At 37.1% G+C, this 25,895-nt stretch overlaps 1 protein-coding gene across 17 annotated transcripts in view; it reads right to left on the bottom strand.

The window, feature by feature from the left end:
• The window catches only part of Rg (A kinase anchor protein rugose), a 414,732-nt gene that overhangs the window by 320,246 nt on the left and 68,591 nt on the right, over positions 1-25,895 (bottom strand). For 10 of the 17 annotated variants that reach the window (XM_072006201.1, XM_072006150.1, XM_072006220.1 and 7 more), the window contains exon 2: positions 3,529-3,585. The exons of the other annotated variants lie outside the window; for them this stretch is intronic. In XM_072006201.1, the coding sequence (XP_071862302.1) occupies positions 3,529-3,585 (57 nt within the window). The remainder of the gene's footprint in view (positions 1-3,528; positions 3,586-25,895) is intronic. 17 annotated transcript variants of the gene reach the window in all.

Genomic DNA, 25,895 nt, shown 5'->3' on the forward strand with positions numbered 1-25,895 from the left:
AGCTTTATTTCTATTTAATGGCTTGCGGTTGACACCGATGAGGCAGTATTAAGTTGGTCCAGAGGGAAATCCCGATGGCTACGCATCACCGATACGCCGAAAATGAAATCGAGGGTGCTCCCGTGTAATACGCGAACCACGAGCACATTTGCAGGCCAATTCCACGAATCCCCGCTGAGCATTGACGAGTTTTCAATCGACGATTCGCGGCAACGGAAACTTACTCGCGGATGTTATTCAGACGCAGTAACTGTACGAGGATAGACAGGGAAATTCTGAAGGAACGATTAATCACGCACCATTGACGGGAACATTAGGCACAGTTAATTAGAGCGTTTATTGATGTGGCTTGTTAAACGTTCCAAATGGCCATAATTTACGAGACGATATTTCAGAGAATGTATTTTTTCATCCAGCTTGCTATCTCGTAAAACGACACAATTTCACTTCGCGTAGTAGGAAGACGTAACTTTACATCGGCGATAACGAACGTGTCAAATTTGTAATTTTCATTCGAAGCTACGATATTCGCCTATAAATTTTAGGATCCAGCGTTTTGCAGCATCTTGTATATACATTTCGTGTCACGTTTCAAGCGTCAAGAGACACGGAGACACGTCGCGTCGTAACCTTAACATAGTTGATTCATTTCAGCGTGACATTCGTCTCGGCTCAACCCTCCAAATTACCCATGGGGTCTGATCGACAGGATTCACTGAGCATTCGCATCATCAGGGAATAATAGCGATATGCTGCTAATCGCAATAATTGAAGGCAATGCGCGCACGGTCGTATCTAGAATCGAAGTCGTTCGACGATAATTGTCGAATATCAATCGAGCCAGGTACTCGATTTGCCGGCTCGAAGTACTCTCCACATCGGATGCTCTAATATTTACACTGCTCGCGAGGAGAGCTTTCGCTAGTCCTCGACGGTTGATCTCGATCGATTTCTTTTTAGTGAATTTCCAGTATCTACTAGGATGGCGAACCTCGAGCTCGGCAATTTGCAATAGCGTTATTCGCTTTTAGTTTAAATTTCTATAATTTTCAATGTTGGAAATAGAAGCGTAATAATATTTTATAGTATATTTTCTGCAGACAGAATTTTATAATATTTAATGCACTATTAAAAAGGTACGTGAGCTTCGTTCTGTTGTTTTAAGGTCACGTGTTTGTGAAACAGGTAATGTACAGTGAATTACTAAGTAGTAGAGCTTTTTAATGTAACTGCGTGGTGTAATATTCCCAGAATATTGTATAATATTTCTTCAGCAGGATACTACCGTACAGCACTACAGGAATTAAATGAGATTCCCCGAGGATGACCTTTTTAATGGAATTTTGTAATATATGTATGCACGAAATTTCTTTTTATTTAAAAAAAACAGTTGTAGCAGGGATTTGCTTTAACTGACTACTAAATATTAACAATGTTTACATTACATGTTGCTGTAATTTAGACGAATTTAACCCAGTCACTATTTTGATAATATTTTTGTCACAATAACGCCCTTCTCTTATTTAAAAATGTATTAGAGATTTATTTATTTTAAAAAATCGTTTCTTTAAAAAAAAACACAAATTCGGACAAGATATTAAGACATGAGAGAACGTATATATTAACAACCATTTGTGCATATGTTCCTTTAATAAAAGCATTAAAAACAAGGCAAAGGCTACAACAGGGTTAACAGTGTAGCTTTAAAACTCCTTGTTTTTTTGTAAGGCAACATACATATAACGGCAAGCAGCTATAATAATCTAGTAACTACAAAACTAGAAGCCCTCTTTAGTTGGCCGCCGCTGCATGATCCAGGGCAAATTTCTCATTTAAGGGAGAAGTATTCAAGTTAAGCGTACAGGGGCGAATGAACTTTTCGAATATGGACTATGAATGCATTTCTCGCCAAGTACGCATAACAAGTATTTCCTGTGGCGTTCAAGAGGTAGAACGGCTACTTATAAATCGACAACAAAACGAATGCATATAAGATTTTGCTCCTACATGGCCATACAATATGATTGTATGATACTTCTAATACAATTTTCAACGTACAATAAAACTACAGAAAAAATTCTCGAATAATTGAATTAAAAAAAATTTTAAATACGTGGGTAACTAAATAAAGTTTGAATTTTATTTTAAAAAGCTCATATTCTGCTAATACTACATGCATATAAATCTAATTCACAGATATCGAATAATCAGAGAAAATAAATCTGCAAAATAAAATAAGGTTGAAGGGATGCATAGCATCGGAACAAAATTTCAATTTTATTTAACAATATTCTACTATCGCAACGCATAGCGATCAAATTCACAGTTAGCAAAATTTAAATACTTCTAAAATGTACTACAATCATAATAAAGCTAATTTCATGGCTTCATCGTGCCATTCAAAAAATTTCTAATTCGCACGTTTCACTTATTCATTCGCTTGTCCTGCGGCCGCTGTAAATAGTCGCGAAGTAAAAGTTTTTTCCGGTTCTAGATCAGTCCGGCGTGCGATCATTTAATGTCAATTTTATAATTCACGCGGAACAATTAATAATTAATGCGCCTCTCCGCGAGGGAAAATGTGAACACACGCGAAACACGGCGACGAGACGATTTATGTTGATGGCGATACGCGAGCATGGAAAAAGGAGAAAAATGTGAATAGAAAGAGAAAGAAAAGCTAGACACCTGAAACGCGATGAAACTAAGTGGAGCATAATCAATACTTTACTGTTGAATGATCTCGTTTATCCGTAATGACGTTCACTCAATCAAATAATGAAAGTAAAGACACGTGATCATATGGGCTGCATTTAAACAGTATTGAAGACAGTGAAGTTGCTCTCTCGTTTGTCACGTTTTCGGTTTGTGAAAAAAACAGTAACAAGCTAAAATTCATTATAATTTGGAAATTGTTACAATTGATTAAATTAAATGAACGTAAAAAGAGAATTTAAAATATCGTAAAAATTTAGACAAACTCGTTTGAAATCCTCTGAGAAAAAATTTAATACAAAACGCGTTAATAGAAATGAAATTGAACGCATCTTAAAAACTTTGTGCAAAAGTTATAAAATGTGCGATCATTATAAAAAATCAAGGAAGAAGAAAACATTTGCGAACGAATGGTTTATGAAAATGAACAAGATGACAGGAACGAATGCAAATTTATGTTTAATATAACCAATGCACTGGTAATTTTTACCGAATATTTAATTTGCGCAGAACATTGAAGCTCTTTAAATACCAAATCCTCTGTCCATTAATTAACCAACCAAACTTGTAATTATGTTTCCTAATTAACTGTTAGTGTCATCAGTTTATTGAACTACAGGTAATAGGCTTCGCAATACAATGAAATTTATATGTGAGCTCGAGGATCTCAATATGATACGTATCGAGGATCTCAATATGTCAATAGCCTCGTCTACATGAATAAACAGCCTTGGTCAACATTCTAAATAGCCATACAGACACAATACCTCTCGTAACTCTCGTCTGATTGAAACTTTATGCAAGTGCACTTACCACCGCAATAGGAGCTTCTGCAAATGACCTCGTTGCAAAACTTTGGTTTCGACTTACCTGAAACATGTCAAAAAATGTTACGGTTAAATAACAAATATGACTTAAAAATGATAAAAATGTGAAGAATTATATTTTTTAAATACGTGAAATGTATGTAACATAGATGCATGAAATATATGTATATAAACGCATAAAATGTACAAAAAATACATAAATTGTCTGTAGTAGAACACAAGTTATAATACTTTGACAGAGAAAATTAATCGTGTTGACAAAAGTATAAATCTATACAAATTTTCGCAGTCTAATTGTAATACGAAGCATGTCACAAAAATTTGGAAGATTTAGTATAGAAATCTGTGAGCAACTTAGCAACAAACTGTAACACAACAAATAAAATTACTCTTTAGAATACCAATCGTTATATCCTACGCGACTACAACATCCTACCCACCCTTTCTCCAAGGTTATATTCGTCAGAAATATTTAACATTCGTCAAGACGACGGGGATAGATCATTCTTTCGAATTGGAAAGAACGTGCCGCGTAAGGGGCTATTTATCTTTTCTCGCTGTTAACCGCGTCGCGGCTAAAATTGAAGAACATTTTCCAGGGTTAGTCACGTAGTACGATAAAGATAGAGGGATGAGTGGTTGAGGAAAAGACCAAGGACCAAGGAAAAAGAAGGAAGAAAAAGAGAAGGATGTTGGTATCGCCAATGCATGGGAACGTTTCTGCATAACGACTCGCACTATACATACTTGAAAGTCAAAACCAGACTACAAGTTCAGCAACCAGATATTGTTCAGTGGTGATAGAATTATTTTCCACCTGGCGCGGTATCTTTGAAATAAAGCGCTGTCTCCTCTACCGGCGAGGACGGTAATGAAACGGCGGTGATTTACGAACGACTTCCGGTTCTTTAAGACACCATCCCCCACCGAATTAAACGTCACATCTCGAGCTCTTTACTGTCATACTATTCGCCTTATTTAGTTTTCTTTGTTTATTTGGTGAAACGTTGAAGCTTTTCCAGATATTACAGAATATTTTGTGTCTTATTCCCTTTTTGAACCTTTCCCTTTTTTTTTTTGCGGAGTAGTAAAATATAAAGTCTATCTTCTGGCACGATGAACTAACGACATATTTTAATAAAATATTTGAGAACTTCTTGTGCAACGACGATCGAAAGCTTTTAGACGAAATGTGCGCAAAACTTGGAGAAAGTATAATTAAAAAATTAATAAAGGGTATATCATGACTACATATGTCTATGGTATAAGCAGTTCTATCAACGTAATATACGACTTGAATACTACGCTATTGGCTGTTAACTCCTACACGTTCTTTCGTAAAACAATTAATTTCTGGTATAGCTAGTCGTAGGACATTGTTCGTACAACTTGAAAATAGGTAAAGCTTTCTAATCCCAAACTGGTGTTCTCGTGCACGCTTAAATTATTAAAAATCGAATCTATATTTTCACGTGAAAAAAGAAAGAAAAGAACATAAGTAATTCACGAGATTGAAATAACAGGGGGAAAGAGATATCGGTCGAGCGGTGACCCGATTTCAACGTTTTAATGGTTAAAAGCGGAGAGTAGACGAGCGAAGCAGCAGGCCACTTGGAGGGGGAATCGATACCAGAGAAACGATTTGCACCAAGTCGCGATACTTCGGACAATGAAATTTATCATCTAATTTTTGCTCCGATGATCGAAGGTAGTCTCTATGATCGTTCCTCGCTGCAATCGCTAGTCACACGGTATAACGAATTGCACGGTGCCACTTAGGAGATTTTCTTGGAACGTGATGGAATGATTCTTAAGAACGCTCGTTTATACGGCTCTTTGCTAGATTCCCTTAACCGGCCAGAAAGTTTTCCGGGCAAAATATTAACCCGGAAATATTTTTGTATATTTGTAATAGCATAAAACGAGATAAAAATTATTATGGTGATATAAAATTTCTTACATTTCAAAATGTCTAGTACTTTTGGTGTTAAACGTGTGCAACATACTCGAAACTTGTGGACACGATAGGTACAGAAACCAAGCGTTCCTCTCTTAGTGACATTTTTGTTCGAGTAACGATATTGGGAAGTAGAAATTTCCCTTAACTACGTCCGAAAATGCAAAGTTTGGCCTTTAGTTGTTCTTCGCCTTGTTGGTTAAGTGCATGCTGTACGAGCAGAAATTTCGTAGATAGTAACAATCTAGAAGCTATTACGAACTTCATGGGTCTATTACGCGTGTGACTTTGAAGACACGTGTAACCATGGACGTTCTCCGACGGTGAAATCGAAATTTATGAATCTCCTACGTCTCCCAAACTGAGCTTATGAAACATACATACTATTTACGGCTCGTTAAGGGGTCTATTTGACATAATGCTTGCACACAAAGCTATAACATTTGATTATAGTAAACGACACAGTATACCTGTTCATTCGATTTTAATCAAAATGGTGAAAAAATTTATTTGCCTCCGCGATAAAAATCGAACACGATACACTGAAGTCACTGATCAACTCCATAAATTGGAAAGTACAAGAAATGTGATGGCGTTAGGAACATTATTTTTCTTTTTAATTCTTTTACAATTTGACAGTTTTCATGAATACATACAAATTTAAAGATATTAATTACGTCTAGTAAATAGTCTAATAAATAAATGAATTCCCTTTTTAAATAACTAATAAACAAACAGGAGTTTAAATCGCTATAACATACACACACACACAGATAAAACATTCGAATAAAAAATTGTTTTTTATTCGTTGTTCTCGAAGGAAAAATTTATCTTAAACCAATACTTGTTAACTATGCAACGAAATGAGAAGTAAAACGGCCTGCTAAAAAGATTGGAAAAGCAGGCTGGTAGCGGTAAAACGAATTCTCAATTGGAATCGAATCGTAATTATAGCGGTGTAATAAACGCGATTCAACGCATTGTTATTCAAGGCGCGCGGGCATCGATTTTACATTTCCCAAGGATTAGCCCACAGAAATGTCGACCTGCAGATGGAGACCGCGACAAACGTGAATCGTCCACAGCCCTCGACGACGGGATTAAATTGTCCGGGTATGACGGAAACTTCTCGACTTAATTAATTTGTCCCTGTACAATGCTGGTTGCGAGTAGCAGTTTAATTATCCTGCGAGTGTGCGTGCAAAAGTGTTTCGTAAGGCGCGATGATTCCGTGAGGCAAGGGACTCCCCGGTTCTCGAAATAGGATCGTCTATGGGGAAAGGATGTAGATATGCGTGTCTTTGTATAAATGTGCTACACGAAAAGAATTTCTGAATATTTTACGCTAACAAGGTCTGCGTTTATATTTAACCTTCTGTTGGTTCGCGGCAGGGATTCTCGAATATCTTTGTGTTTGCACAAAATTACAATTCAAGATCCCTCATGGACAATTGGATATAATTGAATATTACTAAGACAAATATTTTACAATTACCATATTATAAGTTACCATACTTTTCTTGTATAATAGTAACAGCTTTAGTCTTTGTTAATAAAATAAAATCGTGCAAGCGAATTTAAAAAGGAAGGGATGTAAAGTATTATAAATATTTAGGAAGAATAGGGAATTTTCTTTAGGAGAAAGTTTTAATTTATGAATTGATTTTTACACGTCTGAATTCGCGTTCAACTATATTGAATGAATTTATTTTTGAATATTAGCTGTTAAGTTAATTGTGAAAATTATTAATCAATGGGTAATATTTATGGAGGAATTATAGATCGTCTTTTCATAGAAGCTTTTGAAGTATTAAAGAAAATCTGATATCTGATATAATTCATCCACCGTATTTATAAACTTGTCTAAGTATTAAAATCATAACATTGCTCGAGCAAACAGACAAGTTTCAAAGTTGACACCGAAGTAGCGAACGCCATTGTTTCTTCGTTCTACATAGTTCCAAGATTCTACATTTCTTCAACTTTACAATGAAAGTAACTTTCTCCTTTACGCTACGATAAGTCCATTCATTACCTCTCAATTATACGCGCGAAGTTAGGTAGCTGCGCAAGATACGCACAGAGGATTCGACTATTGCTTCGCGAATACTTGTTGCAGCACTTGAGACACTTGAATTGATTACAGCTTCACAAAGTGAACACGGGAAGTGTACAATTCTACGACTGATTAAAACACGACATTCAAATTCTAAACTGTATATAATAAAAAATGTACAAATTCAATAGCTACACAGTATCACCGAAATTCATAATATATGTCAATTCGAGAAATCAAGGTATTCTAGCAAAAGTATTTTTGAACCCCGATTTATTCACATTAAAATATTCATAAAGAATCACAGAAGTAAAAGTATGGGATTGCTAATATAAAACTTATTTTTATGGCTTCCTGAATTTTACATACACCTTCTACAATCTTATCATACTGTCCTTGTTGATATTCGCGTTACTTCCGCTCTTTTGAGGAAATTTACTTATATATATGGAGGAACCTTCAAATTCAAATTTACATTCAGATTTTCAAGTCTAGATTTCATGTCTCTCGACTTTCTTCTTACTATTTTAAAGTTCTCCTGTGAGTTACAGAAATATATTGAAACTACACATTTTCTCTATTTATTCATTGCGCATTACGATTCCTTATAATTATAAATATGATACGTTTAAGTTCGCTCGTTTAATGAAAAAGAAAAAAATTGCTTGTAAACACGCATTCACGTTGTTTTATTAACGATGCATTTCCTGAGATAAAGTACAATAAATTAACGTGATTAATTCATCATGTAAATGCAGTTGCAAAACGCCAATTAGAATGTTATGAAAGATAAATAGTACTGCGATAGAAAAAAAGATATCGTGTACCAAAGATTTTCCGCAGTTTAAGTATTTTTAACAAATAATACAACTGCCTAACGACAAAGATACCGACAGAAGCGACGCTCCAGCTGCAAAGCTCCTATTAGTTCACTTTATTCCAAGAACCCTTCATCCCAGAGATTACCATTTACATATTTAGAGGCCCAAACAATTTGCCTACTTTAACAACAAATGATCTCGTAAATCAGGAATTTAACTAGCTAACATTGATTGGGAAAATACGCAAGTCAATAAATTGTCAATTTAACTGGTAACGAACAATATTAAACTCGTTATTTTCCGTGCCAATCGAAATGTGAAAATATTCGATTCAGCTTCAAATATATAGAACAAATTTGATACACGATTTCTATTGTAAAAGCTACTTAAATAAAAGTTCCTGGTTACTATTAACGGATAAAGACCGTAGATGAAAAACAGAACAAATCAAATTCCCCACATTTTATAGAAGACCGATTTGAAATATTAATATGCTGACCAATAATTGCCTAAAATCTAACTACTCTTCAGACAACAATAATGATCGATAATTATCGATACAAATATCACCGCAATAACGTATGTATCCAAATCACAGAATACGCATTTTAAGCGGCAATTTATTTCGTATCAAGCACCCATGTGCACTCGTACCGGTACAAACGCGATGCATCGCGTTAAATCAACGAGCAATAAGACTCATTAACGCTTAATGGTGTGATCAAGGGTCCGCCGAAATACGAGCAAATAATTTTTAAACGTTGAATATTGCCTGATCAGTCATTCGAAATGTTCGACGCTGTCGAAATTGGTCGGAGTTAATGAGCATCGTAGAAATTCGATGCATTTCGATGCAAGGTATTTCGATAGATTACGCGGAATAACTTTTGGAGGAATTGTTCTGTTCGCGCGTCGAACATTGAAAACGCAACTTAACCGACTGTGCATCGAGGCCGTGCAACTGTTAAAGCGCGGCCATGTAATTCCGCTCAAAAAGCAGAGAGCGAAAAGACGGAAGGAGGAGGAGGAGGATGGAGAACGAAAGTATCAAACATCCTCCGCATGATCCCATTTCCGCTCTCGTCGAACACGTTGCATCGCAGCCGAGGCCCTCATTAAAAAGTACGTGTTTGAGTTGCTCTCATCAGACGAGCCAACCCAATCTCTCGCGAACACGACAAACGCGAACGGCTCGAAGCCGCTTTTTCAAACCTCTACAAGTCCGCCGGCTGTGCATGACTTTTTCAAATGGCCTGACAGATTGCCTGAATCGGCCCTCGCAAACGTTATCGCGTTATCGTGTAAAACACGCGGAACCTGTTGTTTTGAATTTTATCAAGGAGGACAACTTTGACGTGCCTGCAGAGATTCAAATTTTACGATGGTGCTATGTTTGTTAAGGCTGGTTGTGAAACGCAGTAGCAAGGCTTAGGTTAAGTTCTGAAGTTCGTTGTTGAGTAACGGTGTGGTTTATCGAACCCTTGAGTGATGTATGATTACGCGAACACCTACAGAAATTTCGTATGAAACATTTTAGAATTTCATTAGCACTTTAATTAGTCTCGGTTATCATGATTATATTCGCGAGAAGTGTCTACTTACGTAATGAAATCAATAACATACAAAAAGTATAGTCGATCAGTTTAGATTCTGACACGATGGAAATGAAATAACAGATACTGTGGAATAACTGGAGAAGAAAAATAATGAAAAGCTTTCAATTTATACGAAATAGCAGCAGGTGCCCTAATTCGTATGATTGATAGTATGCATCTTTTATACGACATGGCAAAATGTTTTATCAAATTTTATTTTCACTCGACATACTCGGCCAAAATTTCATGGAAATTTCTACAATGGTTTGAAAGAAAATAGTTCATGAAATTCTAGAATTTTATGCCAACTATTAATATTTAATTGCATCCTCTTAAAGCTAGTTAATATATTATAAAATAATAGCTTCCGTATGTAAGAACGAAGAACGTGCATGAGGTTTTAATTGTAGTAGAGCACTTATACACTGTCGATGTAGTGGAAATTTATCGCTAAGAGAATTTATCGCGTGCGTTATGGGTTTAGAGCTCTCTTGAGGGACAACTACGATCGATGTTTCCCAGGAGAGTTCGCTTACTTTCATTTTTCTCTGCAACTTTGTACGCTGGACTAGCGCAGAAGGTATCTTTTAGATGATATTAAATCACCGACGAACAGAGAACATCTATAGTTACGCGGCTACTCTTTAACTGAGTCATGTTTTTTGCGTTCTGCACTGATCAAGTCAATCGATTATACTTTGTTCCAGTTGCTGTTTGACGCTTCATGATCGTTTTCGTCACTTGCATCAACGGACTCGTGGAACTATGCACAGCTTTTTTTCACAGTCCAAGAGCAAGAAAACAACTTTTTACTAACTCATATATTAATAAATAAATATTCATTACTGCGATACACTACGGTAAATTGCAAACATGTAATTTAAATGTTAATTTTCATGGCCGCAAATTCATTATTGATTAGTCAAATAATATATAATCAAAGATAGAATGTACAATAACATACTACAAAAAAAAAATAAAAAAAAAAATATGGAAGAAAAAGTATGGAAAGTTTCGTCAATTTTACGAGCGTTTTAAAGTTAACATCAACGCGTATATACGACATCCTTCGTGTATAAATGACCGAACCAAACGTACATATGTTATAGACTATTACCTTTAATGAAATAATTGCGTGCATATGAACTTCCAATCAAACTAGGCGCGGCAACTAGGATAAAATTTACGATTCGCTGCTCCTCAAAATAAGCTGATCATAAATTAGATAACTGCGTGGTATGTTAAATAATTGTTTGATATATTAACAAATCAAAGTCGTTTTACTTATGGAACACGATAATGCATTGCTATTTAGTGTAAAAAAAATGTGTTAGCGGACAAATATAATCGAGATGGCGTATTTCGTAATTCTGATACAGCTTCGAAGCACAAAGATACTCGAGCCACCGAAACCACTTTCCCAAAGAAAATTTAAGCTGCCACGTCTTTTATTCTCTAAACGGCAACACTCTTAATGCGTTTACAATAAAGAATGGCCTTTCATTATACGGCACATTAAGTGTTAACTAGCCTTATCGTAAACTAGATTTAAATGAACCTGATTACACAGAAGCCTCGCGGCAACTTGGTATAAAACGAGTTACGAGAACATCTTCCCAGCATGCAACGACCGACTTTAATCGCGTCCGAGAAAAATAGTTTAACAATTAGCTCACCTACCCGAGTTGAATTAAAACGTAGCTTCACAGAGGTCCCTCCGATTCTACAATACTTTATCTCGCGAAAATTTCTACTTTCTACTTTCCCGATTTGTAATTTTCTTCCGTTACATTTTTCAGTCACTTTGAGGCATTCTCTTCTTTGGTACTTGTATAAAAAGACCTTCTCTTCTTCCTTTTTCTTGAATGAAAGTATCAAAAGCGTCCCTTTAGAAATAAAATGTCGGACGCTCGGGGATTGAGGGGACTTATGACGAAGATTCTTAAGAACTTTTAACTTCAAAATTCTTCTCCTTTCCTTTCTTTTTTCAATAATGTTTAGTAAAATTTCTTTATCAGGATAGTCGTGCCTCATTACAGACGCTAATGAAATTTAAAATGTTTTACATCACACATAGTAGCAATTTTTCCCTATTACAAATATTCAAATACTTTCTCGAGTCAATGTACATCCAAAATACGAAAGTCAACTTTCGAGTCCACTTCACAACAGAACTATCGCTATAAAATCCCTCGTTCTTCGAATCCATAAAACGCCTCCCAACACGTTCAATCCTTCCTTATTATATAAATTAGCAAAAGCACTTTAATCAACTTAAAGATCTACCCTCGCTCTTTGTAATAACAAAAAGTTAAGCATGGTTTTGCCTTTTTAATTAATAAAACATCACGAAACCCACAAAATTTCCACCCTTTAAAATTCAATATCAGAAATGGATATCCTTACACCATTGAATGCTATTCAATTTCACCCTGCAATTCAGCCTGCAGGTATAACCTTCCGCGTACTATGTCACGGAAACGCGGCTGTTTGCATGCGGCGGATAGTCTATTTTCGATTCGCGGCAAGTAATTCGCGGAGAGACCGGTAAAAGAACCAAGGGGAAGAAACAAACAATGCGTTGTTGCTTTTAACTAGCATTGTGGGCTGACGGCGATTTTATTCGAAAGTCCCGCCACGGTGAAACAGCTACGGCGACTGGAATCGATCTTATTGTTGGAAAGTGCATGAACTCGCATTTAAGATTCAATACGAACCCTCCACCGGACGCCAAACAATCGGTCAATTAGTAACGGCATTGGTACAGCGGCGAGATTAATTAAGCTACCCGTGGTTTAACACCCGAGCAAGGAAAATTGAACTGGGGCATTGATATCCATCCGTGTGGCGTTAGCCACAATATGAAGGATTTCATGCTCCACTTTTGCTGGAATTAAAGTCATTTATAGGGGTAATCATTAAGGGGCGATCTTTAAATGAGACGATAGATTCTGGTTAGTTAGTCCATAAATTATTACGCAGAGAAGATTTTTGGTTGAAGTATTCAGCAATTTTTGGAATAAGGTAGAATAGTTGTTTAAAGTTTGAGAAAAAGACATGTAGATCTGTAAATATCGAGTGTATTTTTTTTAGTCAAAAAACTTAAATTATTTTATGGAATTTCTTAGTCTAATATAGATACCAGAATTGTAACGAAAATTCGCGAATCAACCGTTACTGGATTTCGTGCAAACAGCAGAAAATTGGGCTCGATATGACACTAGATGTTACACGCGTAGGCAGGATTACCCATCGATTTATCGGTGTTGCTGAGTTAATGTTCAGCCTGATAATCCGCTAATGGTAGCTGATTATAATCTGACGCGACATTAGCAACTCCACGAACACGAGAACGTTTGTCAATTGATGGATGTCGTTTAGCACGAAAAGAATACCACCGGTGACAGCATACGGCGATTTACAATTACATTTCCGATGAAAGTAGCATAATTCGTGAAAGGCTATCCGCATTATTAGCTTCTGTCGTTTCTATATTTAATCACAAAAAGCAATATCATTATATTGGGAAAAATTATCATTCTATGTTACTCAATCAACACAGATTTTCAATTCAATAACATTTTACCACCCAAGTCTTACAAGTGGCAAAAGAATCACGGTGATCTATCGACCGAACACGTATATTTAATTCGTATACTTAATCTCGATAATATTTAGTTCTAACCGTGCAACATACAAGCGCTCATCGAGGTATATCAACCAAACGACCATCATCCCCGTTCGTTGGATTTCCATAGTAACGTTTCTGCATTTTAATTTCCGTAACTCAATTAATTCAATCCGCGACGAAGTTAATTCATTGTGCGACGTTTAATGTTCATGCGGATGTTAATATTCATGGCTGGCGATTTTCTACTTCGCGGTCGGAACAACGTTTAGGGAAGAGGGTGTACCGAATCCTCTAATTAAAAGTAACGACAGCGAAATTCCTTTATGGACTGAACGCGAGGTGAAGAAACGATAATAGTAAAACGTATCGTCTTTGCCTTTGAAAATCTTTTCATATCGTAAAGCAACACGCAAGTAAGCAACATCGTGAAAATTATCCTTACTGAAAAGCGTAGAAAGCAAACTGGTTCGTAGCACGAAAATTTTCTTCTCTATTTTCAATGTCCTCGTTGTAAACTAGTTAACGAAAGTTATCGAGTTAAACATTTACTGCAGAAAACTTTTATGTCCGTATCGTATGTCTACTAAATATTTCGCATAATGTATTCATAGAAAGTTCCCATTAGTGTTGGAACACTTTCTTCAGTCACTGTACGTCGTTAATACCCGACTAAAAATGGGACTAGAATTAAATATCGAAGATAAGGACAAGAAAATAATGTTCAGCGACCAGGGAAAGTATCTTCTGTGTCGCGATTAATTCACGAACACGCTTATCTTGGGTGTAACCTCGTCATTTCTTGACTGGCTACGAGCCAGGAAAACTGTCTGCTCTCGTACAACCCCATCTTGACGAGGGCTTGACACGCGATAAATAAGTAAACACCAACGAAACGCGGCAAACCAATTAGAGTGGGCAGACTTTGGGGAAATGCATTCCAGATTATGGTGCGCCGCTGAGAAATTCGTATAGAGGTGCTTTATTTATTAAAATGCACTAAGTGCTTAGTTTGTTGGGAGATATTAAATTAGAATTGTGTCGTAAGACTTTCTTGCAAAGTAAATGCATATCTTGAACTTTCGTTTGTACCTTCTACGCTTCTACTCTTATTCTTCTGCCTTTACCATCTTTTTGAAACGTGACATGAGCGAGCAACACAGCTGGCACAGTTTATTCAACAACATAAGTCGGTTACGTAAGGTGTTAAATATATAAAACTTCTATATTCATATACTGCTATGGTCCTCGAATTTTTCTATCTCAATCTCATTCTTGTTTCGCTAAAGAAAAATACTCTTAACGTTTTAGAAAAAGAACTTCGATCTCAAGGAGAATTTTAACAATAGAGAAACACGATTCGTCTCTCTGTTGGTCGAAAATTTTTAGCCAATAACAAATAGCAAAGATTAAAATTCGCATACGTTCTTCTGTGATCCCAAAAAACATTCTGATTGGCCAGAAAATAATGTGGAAGCAAAGCATATGTCATCCGCGCATCGATAGACAGAACAGTACATAGAGGCAGTGAAGAACGACAGAATATGGTCGACAATATCGAGGCAACGGGACGTGAATAACAAAATGTTGCACGCGCGACTGGAACGATGAAAACGACCACGGGTCCACGTCAAGTTGGGGCCCGTAGGATCGGGAAAGTTAATCTGCCGCGACCAGAGATCCCGCTGGCTGATAACTCACCGCAAAACTATCGCGCTGCAGGGGAATGCATTGATTAATGAAACGAACGCTGGCGCATTGTCCATGAAGCGCTTCATTTCGTTCCCAACGATACACGTTCTTCGTAAAAACGCCAACGAATCAATCAAAACGCTTTTTCAACCGAGCGTTCGTCACGTGGCCACGCGATTCGAATCACATCCGCGTTGTTTATGATGAACATGCCAACAAAAACTCGAAGGATTATTGGCATGATCGAAAAATCAGAGTTAATGTACGGATGGTAAAAAATTATGATGTTCGCTCCTGGACTTTCACAATTGAACTAATAACCAAACGGGTCTAGTAAATAGTAAAAATCTCTTTATGTACTATACAATATTTCGTTCGATTTTGCAACGGAAAATGTAGGTCATCCTCGTTACGATACGCTCCAAATCGTTGAAAAATTAAAGTAATCACTCTTCACACTCAATATCGAATTTGTTGAATTTTCGCTATAAATATACAATTTTGATTTCAGTCACCAATTTTTACAATTCATCGACACTTCACAAATCCCTCTACAAGATAAAAATTTATACGGTAGTAATACCAGATTGTTCCAAACTATTTTTAACAGATAATCCGATTTGTTTATTCTTTAATCTCGTACATAGCTAGTACACTGCCGTTTAAAAGTAGCCTTTGGTAATCTTTAACAAAATACGACTTGATTGCAAAACTGCAGATCGATTACGAAACGGTTCATAACGCGAAACTAATTTCGATCATTAAACTCTCATTTCGTATAAATTATACATTTTACCGACAGCGTGTGCGCTAGCAACGAATTAAAAGAAGAACTCAATAACTCTTCTTTGACCTACATTCGCGAAACACTTCATTCGACCACTCAACTGTCCCAGGAAAATTCCATCGAGTTCGATTCCCGAACATCCCTTCATCACATACTCGATGTCGCGCACACGTGAAAGCAACAGTGCATTCTTTGTAACCATCACGTAAATCCCTCCTTCGCGATCAGGCCAATTAAACTTCACAGGTGAAATAACGTGGACGATTAAGCTACTCGTGGGCGGAATAATTTGTCCGGTGGCAATTAGAGATCCCGTTGGCGAGCGGCGCCATTGTTGGCCCCGACGCGACGTGCCGTTAGAACGCTGCTGAAAAACACCGAAGGAATTAGAAAACGTTAAGCCACGAGAGTTTTCATCCCGTGGACTGTGACAAGGCTGACGAACAACGGGTACAGCACGACTCCACTCAATTGTGATCCTAAATACGACCGGCCATTCACTCTTGGCCACGGCTACTGTTTCTTCGCGTCTTTTTTCACCTCTCTCTCTCTCTCTCTCTCTCTCTCTCTCTCTCTCTTCTTTTTCCGTGGCAACACCCTGGATTACTTAGCTCCCCTCGCTCTTTATCCCCTTTTCTGGCCGCTTTCCATTCCGTTGTAACCCTGGAAATCGTATTGGCTTTTGGCGGTGCCACCGAGTGGCTACGCAACTCCTCGTTCCAACTTTTCTTCTTTTCTTTCCATCCTGTTTCCATGCTGCGCCATTTCTTTTCTTTCTTCCACTCATGCATTCGTTTGTTCGTTCTGTCTTCTTTCATTTTCCATCTCACCCCTTTCTCCACGAATTTCCCCGATTTATTTACATCCCGCTTAGTCCAGTAACAACGTAGGAAAATTATCTCGACGTAGGGAGCGAGAGTAGCAAATATCGATGAACGTTTCCAGCTAATAGCCAGGGATTGCCGAAAATTTATCGATCAGGACATGTACACGCTAATTTCCAGCCGACCGGAACGATTCTACCCCCGGCTCCAAGGAAGTTATCGATACCATCTGCGAATGCAAACAAGCTCCAGTTATCATGCATCGGTTTCCGGGCTGGACAACGCTTTCCAAAGAGCACTACGGGGAGTCTTTGGGGGAGAATCGGGAAATGGAGAAACTTGCTGGCCAGGCACTCAGCAGACGATGGCCGTTCGCTCGATAAGATCCTAGAGGTGTTCTCGATCAATTGCATTGTAATTACTGCTGCTCGAATTGCCAGAATTTACAAGTACGAAGTCTTTGTTTTCGGGTATTCGAGACTGTCTATAGATCAGAGTCTCCATCGCTTCAGATAAGGAGCTATTTGTTTGAATAGAAAGAGTGCTTTTTAAGTGTTCAACGCTGCTGCAGTTCATGCTTTGACTGTATCTTTTTAATGCTAAAAGGTATTTGAAGTTGAGAGAAAACAAAAAACAATTATCTCATTCTAATTTTATATTCGGTTCCTTTTTGTTTGCTAAAATGACAACGAGAAAATACAAATATAAAGTGTAAAAAGTTGAAGAGTAGCAGAGGTATGCTTGTATATATGTACATAAAAATATTTTTAGATTATTGCAGTATTTATATTTGTGTATCTAAATGGAAGATGCATCTCGAGAAACAGAAAAATAAAACAGTCAAATTAATGAACGAAGCATTCGCCACTGCACTCATGTTTCTTATTGTAGTAAAGTCCTTTGGGATTGTTGAATGCTACCCCATGTTGTACTTTGGAGCTTTTGCTTCGCATCAATTGCTATTGAGGACAGAGACTCGATGCTCGATGAAAACGTGGAAATTCTGTAGGAATAAAGTAACTTCCAAGGCCTTGACTTTCTTTTCGCTATAAACATCGCTCAATCAATTCGTGAACTTTTCTGTCGAATATTCTTCGAAACATACACGAGCATCTATATTATAAGTAAATTTCAAACATTTGCAACCGGTTCGTAGCTCATAAATTACGCAAGTTTACGAAGTAACAGAAAGACGTAAGAAAGCAGCATGAAGAGATAAGGAAAAGGTTAAAAATTTTATTCAAAAGCTTCTGATGATATCTTCAAACAAATTTTGTAATTCATATCTCGTTAAAGAAGGATTCTTTAAATTTACTTCTCTTTTAATTTTAAAGAAGTGAAGAAATTACCGGTTATGAAAATGTTGACAGTCTTCGTTTTCTTCAAAATTGTAATTACCTAATTTCCTCTCATCTTTGGGCAGTTTTATAAAGAGCATATTATAATTAAAAGCAAAAATCGCTGAATGTTTCACGAGTGAAAGATGAAAAGTAATAGTAACCACATAGCTACAATAGTTATCCAAAAATTACAGAACAAAAGTCACAATCCTTATCGTTCATAATAAATCATCATCTCTAAATCTAACATAGATTTGCATAAGAACATAACATAGGGAAAAAAATATTTCAGACCAACCAGAATGAAACCTTCGAAAACTAGAATACAACTAGCAACACAGTTTCGCTCTTAACTTATCGAGGTGGAACCACGTACATCTCTGTATGAGCCATAAATTCCCACATCCGGTCAAACTTGGAGGATCCCGCGAGCAACCGCAGGATTGTCACGGTCACGGACTCTATCCCATACAAGATTCAAAACGGTGGATGAGCAACGTGTTGCGCCAAAAAATGCGCATCGTGCATAATTCTGTCGTCGAATACACGCGGTCCAAGGTTGGCTAGCGTGACGTGTTCTACTGTTCGTCGGCTATGAATAATCAAGCCACGCTAATCCTGCTCACAACGATACTTGGCCGCAGACGGATCACGTTTGCGCCCCCGCGGTGGCAACGTTATGATAACCAGAAATGGATAAGGGTCAGAGGAAATGTGGAAGGAAGACAAAAAGAAACGAACCGCGTAAACGTGGCTAGAGAGAAAGGAAGAGAGCAAGAGAAAGGGTCAGGAAGGGAAGAGAAGGCCGGTGAAAAGAGCGAAATGCATGAATAGAGTTCAAGAGCACCCTCGTGCCGGCCGTCTAGCCATTCAATGTAAGCTCGCAGACTTTTCAGAGTTGCCGCATTACTCTTCCAACGTTAATGCGGCCATATAACCGGGGCCGGCTTTTTACCCGGAACAGAGGGCATTCTTTTAATGGGAAACTTTCATTAATCTCGCCTAGGAAGTTAGGAAGGCAGAAATTCGACTCAAGTCGAGGGAAATTGCCACGGCCTGGACAACCTTCAACCGCGATTCTGAATCGCTGAATGAAAGCCATCAAGTCGGCGATCACTGTTAACACGGTTTATGCCACGGCCATGGTATTTGAAGTCACTTGGCAATTTCGGAGAAAGGGACACTCGAATAATTTCTTAAAGATTGAAGGGAGATTCTACTTGAACTGTTTCGGGGGACTTTATCGAGAGGAATTATGGAGTTTGCGGCAGTAGTGAACAGGAAGAAAATTGGCGGATCGTAAGTCCTGCGGATTGGTGAATTTAGTAGAGCCTCGAAGTACTATGAGAGAAATTCTGTATCGCTTTGGAATCGTCGGACTGCGCCGAACGGAACGGGTACTTGGAAAGTGCTAATTCTTCAAAGACCAAGTTTCCAGTATTACGGTTGCTTTAGAGTGAGTGTATGTAATTTCTGGCGTAACTCGCAGAAGAAACGGGGAAGATTGAAGTTAAAGTTAAAGGGTTGAAGTTAAAGTACTTCCTGCCATTTCAATCGCTTATTCCTTTGATTTATATATACCTTTAGTTTCTGACATGGATTTAAAGGAAATGTGATTAGAAGAAATCATCGAATGTAGATTCATTGTGTGTGATCGATGAAAGAACTTGTGAATTATTGTCACATATTATTAATACTTCAAATACAAATTAAAATGTAATCAGTTACATTTAAACTAATTATAGATCATTGTGTATTTGATAAATGCCACAATAAGGTTGTTGAAACTACGATATATCACAAAGATTTATTGCTTCGTCTCCTTGAAGCATTGCGCAATCACTGAAGTTCAGGAACACAATAGTAAAATCTGATCATTTCTTGAGCTATCCTGATTATTTCTAATTGAAGCAAATTCTGACTAATTAGTTCGGCTACCCGAAGTGGTACTCGCCAATTAATTAGACGGTATAAGAACCGACTGATAACTATCCCGACTGATATTAAGTACTGTTTCCAACTTTAACCCCCTAACTTTTGCTGTATCACTGGCCACATATTAATGGCTTGGTTGTTAGAATTTCTAATCTATCATTGTCAAAGTAGATATAACGTAATTCTTGCAAATTTCATCTTCCTACATCACTCGGTACAAATGTAAACAAATTTTACAATACATCATCGCTATGAATTTTAGAATCGAAGTTAGTTCTATGATACATTTTTTAAGAGATTTTCACGAACTTAACGTGTGTATAAAGTTTCTCTTTGATCATTTTAAATATTGAAATAGCTATAAATAATACATTAAACAATTTTTTCGTATTAATATAAAATTACTAATGCTACTATAACATAAATTATTAAAATAATCAAAATGCAGAAAATACTCATTAAAATATCTATGCATTAATTTACAAATAAGCAACTTAAAAATCACAATTTTCGTAACAGAAAATTCTCACCCGGAACAAACAAGAAAGTAGTGGAAAGTTCGCAATTCACCGAACAGATTCTCGATCCCAGACGTCCGATAAAATCCCGCAAATATTTTCATGTTCTCCCCGCGTCATGTCGGGGAGATTTTATCGGCCTCCGAAGAATCACATTTCCCAGCTGTGAAGCGTGCATCGAACGAGCTGCCCGCTATATTACAGAACCCGAAAGGAGCAAAGAACCTACCCTTGCTCCATATTTGCATCGAGTTTATCCCACAAAGCAGGAAATTCAAGATCTCGCGCCCTGGCTATGCATAATTTACGTCGTTGAAGAAGCAGAGAAAAATCGTGAGTTCACTTCCCAGTCTTAATAAACTTTTTACGAGCGTTAACGCCAGCTGGAAACTATCTATCGGTCAGACGAAGATGACGCGTTGAACCTCGTTTCCACGGCCACGTTTGTTTGAATTTGAGCTAGGGGCGCTGTTTGCCAAGAGGATTCATGAAATTCGCGCACGTGCCCGTGTTTCTTGTATACTTAACCGCTTTGCCCGCACAAAGCCTCCTAGACGATGTGTTTCGTTCTCTGTGAATGAAAATTACAACATAGCGGAACTTTCCATCAACGTAAGTAGATTTCTAAAGCATATACTGGACATTAATTATGCATATTCGTAACCTTTGTTCCGGGGATCTTTTGGGCAATTCTAAGGAGAGAATAAAGTTTTGGAAATACTATCTTCGATTCGAGGTCATCGTATGGAAATAAGTCTCGTTTATCTATTAAACAGATTGAAATTATAATTATTGTACTCTCCCAAAGAGCATAAAGCAAAAAGACATTTCACATTATGAATTTTGAATATCTTTCAAGAGATTAAAAGGAGAAGAAAGATACGAACGTTAAGCTATATAAGTATAAGTATAAGCTATAATCATTCGATTACGATAAACTACGAGTTGCACGCGATTTCCAAAAATTTATCATTGTCCGTAGATAATATAGCAAATAAATATGTTCCGTGATCATCCCGTTAATGACAACCACACACTGCCGGCACGGTCACTGTTTTATCGTTATTATCAAATTACGGGACGTCGTATGTAGTTTACGATGAGGGAATAACGTGTACATGAAACCATCACATTATAGCTCTTGTCTCTACTAGAAAACCGAAATTTGAAACGCCATTATATCTCAGTGCCACGATATTTTCTTGGCGGTGCTGGAAACATTTTCCATAAAATAACGCCATAAAAAGAGAAATAATCGTAAACACAGATCTTTGGCGAATAACTCTGTATACGAAAGAAAATTTGATCTTTTTCCATTTTATCTAGCAACTCGGCCATTTTCACCATTTGCGAAGACAATAAATTTACATGAAACAACGATTGTCCGAATCGCTTGCGAAACTAGCGCCAGTATGCACGCTACTACATAGCCAAACGGCGTACGAAGAAGTCGAAAGAATATGTAGCCCGTTTTCTATGTGCATTTCATTCGCAAGATAGGGTCGATTCGGAATTGATGATACGATCATATTGCTCATAATCATTAGAAATGAATAATTGTGCCTAGAATAGGAAGATGAAACCAGAACGTTATTATATAATTTAGTTTTCGAATTATAGTCACGTATATGCATTGATGAAAACACGAACTTGTTATTAGAATTCTTCTTCGTGCAATTGTCGTAAAATGAAGATAACGATATTTTACGGAATAAGAAATACGTAATGAAGAAGTGTCTCGGTGTTGCATTGAATATTTTATACGACGGTGAATTCTCCGAGGATTCTTCTTGGAGGAAAGACAAATGTTGAGACGAAAACATCATCCAACTTTAAAATGTACTTCGAAACTGGTTGGAAAATCGAGACATTTCGTTTGATGTTAACGCGGAAATTGAAATATTTCTTGATTATAATGAACTTGATTTATATCCTAGGAAAGAAAAGAGTAGCAAGAACGGGAGAAATTTTTGCAGTTTGCAAATTAAAGTTCATAAAATAGTTTCTTATTTTTTTCATCGAAGCTACAGTAACAGAGTCGCTTCTACAACAGACGTAGTCGATTCGGTAATTATTTGTGACAAATTAAAAATAAATTCGTATAACTACTTCCTTGAACACATTAGCAAATATTTCGTAATTATGTACATTTTCAAATTTGTTTCGATCTTTATCGATATAATCATGATAGCCGTGTCTTGTAACACTATTAATGAAATTTCAGAATGTTTCAATTTCTAAAAGTGCTCGAGTACTTTCTTCAACTACTGTGTTTGTTTTTAATCATACATACCGATACATGAATCAAGTGGTTTTATTTTATCTATCGCATAATCGAATCCGAGAGGTTCCAGATCGATTCAACAGTGATGGCAGCCGTACAGTTCGTTCAGGAAACGGTGGAAAAAAGGAGCGGGGTCGGGACAGCGCGACATCGTGAACCACATGAAAACTGGTGTCGTAATATTCAAGCAATTCGATACACATCGATAGCATTTAACCGAACTCTTCGATTTCCTGCGGCGAAGGAAATGGAAAAGTCGTCGCTGCTGTACAATTTATTCCATCAAAACCAACCACCGTGCCACCCGCAAAATCCCCTCAACCCTTCCAATCTCCACGTTTTTCGAGATCCTTTACCATTTTTTCACCGACGTCACCGCCGATTGCCATCCAATTCGTACAATCGTTGCGTAAGACTGCACGCGAATTAACCGATCAATTCCCGCGAAATCGTCTAGATACGTGAAATTAGTTTATCGTCAGGCAACGTCTGTTCCTCGCGAAATAATTATTCTCGAATAACCATTGTAACGTACACGATGTATGAAGAAGCTTAGCAGAAAGGATTAATGCGGATGGGTCTCTACATAATAATGGCCTTTACAATGCTGTAGAATGGTGGTTTTCGGACGGTTCCTACGTCTACCGAGTTTCCATCTTTGACCATACCATTTTCCTCAATTATTCATGGATTTTCCGAGATTCAGGACCTTGATACACAGATTTAGGAATTTCGAAATTATTGATGATTTGATCAAGCATTCCATTCTGCGACAATTTCGATAGAGCTTCAGGCGTTATTTTAAGGGTGAATAGACGTACGAGATATACGTGAGTATATTTTCGAAAGAATAAAATTTCTTTCTCTTTGAATTAGTAGATATTCATATCATGTTGTATAATTAAATTGCTACGTATTTAAATCGAGTAGCTTTTGCAGGAAAAAGTGCATACAGGATAGAATAATATCTTGAGGAAAATTGTAGTTTTAATTAACGATTATAATAGCTCGTGATGAATTTTTCATATTTACAATATAAAGCTTGGTATGCGACTTTTAAATAGCTGCCATTTCATCAAATGATCAAATATTGAAATTCGCAAATGTTCGATAATCAACCTTTGCATTGGAAATGATCTTCTGTCTGGTACAACACTTTTTAATTGCATGAATAATACAAATCAAGGTTGCCAAAGATACTCACGGATTTTAATAACTTTTTCGAAAATTGAAAGAACAGACTTTTTAGAATTTCTCAATCTATAGGCCGGAAGCAGCGGAAATCTTAAACCTATCAAGATCTTATACTTCATCGATCGACCTACTTTTACACGTCCGGTACTCACAGTCGGAGAATTTCCTTCGGAGCGTTGTATAAATTCACCTAAAGCATAAATCGTGCCGTACAAACAAGACTATACAAAGTCATAAGTCGTGGAACATTTGTACTTCCACGGATATACTTTCCTACATACCTAAGAATTTCTTTGATACTTTAAACAAAGGAAAACTGATATCCAAAAATTATAAGACGCGTCCAGTGCCTATGAATCGTTTGACAAATGACATAGGTGACTTCAAATGGCATTCGAATCACTCTAAATTGATACAGAAGTATCTTAACTAATCGCGAATGACTTTTAAATATCACACAAAACTACTCAAACATGTCACTAAACAAGATCATTAATTAATTAACCTTTGACTTTACCTCTGTCTATATCTCCGTAAACGCAACATAATCGGAACGCCATTAGACACAGGAAACGCATAGAAAAATCAATAACAAAACACACCAAATGAAAAATGGCAAAACATTCAACGATATGAGATTTATTTTCTCCATATCTTCGAAAGTAAAAAAGTAGTTCTATTATGGAAGCCGACGGCTTCCACGTAAACATTCTACGCGTCCATTTACCTTAACAAATCACGATCTACAAAACCATTCTTACTCGGTTCTACCGATCGATCATTGATTCGCACAGCAGCAAGGAAAAAGCCTTCCATTCTTTATTCGAATTAAATGTACGCTTCGACGGACGAACGTGGACGTTTCAGGGATTCGAGGGAAAAAATACATCACCAGAAAGAATCGGCAGACGTGCCAGTAATGGCTCATGTTCTTTTCGTTGGTCGTTAAACGGCTCGCGATGCGTCGTATAAAAGGTTCCCCGGTGTGCCTGCCTGGCGAAAACCGACACAGTCGTCGCTTAACTAATGAATGTAAACGCAGTAACGGACAAAACAGACGGCGTTCCCGTCGGTGTAATTTCAATTTCTACCCAGGACACAGAAAATGTAAGGTTTTGGCACTGGAAATTTCACCGCCACGAGGAAAACCTCCGTGAGAATCGACGATCGTTTTTGAGTTTTACACAACCAGATGGTGTGTTAATGAGTTGCACGAAGCGAAGGATATTCTTTACCACAAGAAATTTTACATGGACAATGCCCTTTTCGCTGTGTAATTTTGTTACGTTGTTTACTGAACGCCGGTAATTACATTAAAATCCTGAAACTAAAAGGTCGTTATGCTTCCCTCGAAATGTTCTTTTAATCTTAAAATTGTGTCTTTCTTTTTATTTTCTGCTTATAAAATATGAAAGCTTTTGTAACAAATATTCTTTTATTATCTAGATCCTCGAAATTCTTTAAATCGTTGTTGAAAGCATTTGAATGCCGACAGATGTTGGAAGAAAGGGGATAACATTTGAATAAAAATGTCAAATGGATATATGTAACGATAAATTTTGTGATATTTACTGCGTTATATGTTATAGCGGTGGATATCAAACCAATAATTTAGCTGTCATCTATTGCGAATATATATAAAGGGAAATATTTGGAATACATATTTTATAACATACAGTTGGAAACAAATTTGAAATCACAAATTACAATGTCGCTTAAACT

Source organism: Bombus fervidus, chromosome 1, assembly GCF_041682495.2.
Source record: "Bombus fervidus isolate BK054 chromosome 1, iyBomFerv1, whole genome shotgun sequence".
Taxonomy (NCBI): Eukaryota; Metazoa; Arthropoda; class Insecta; order Hymenoptera; family Apidae; genus Bombus; species Bombus fervidus.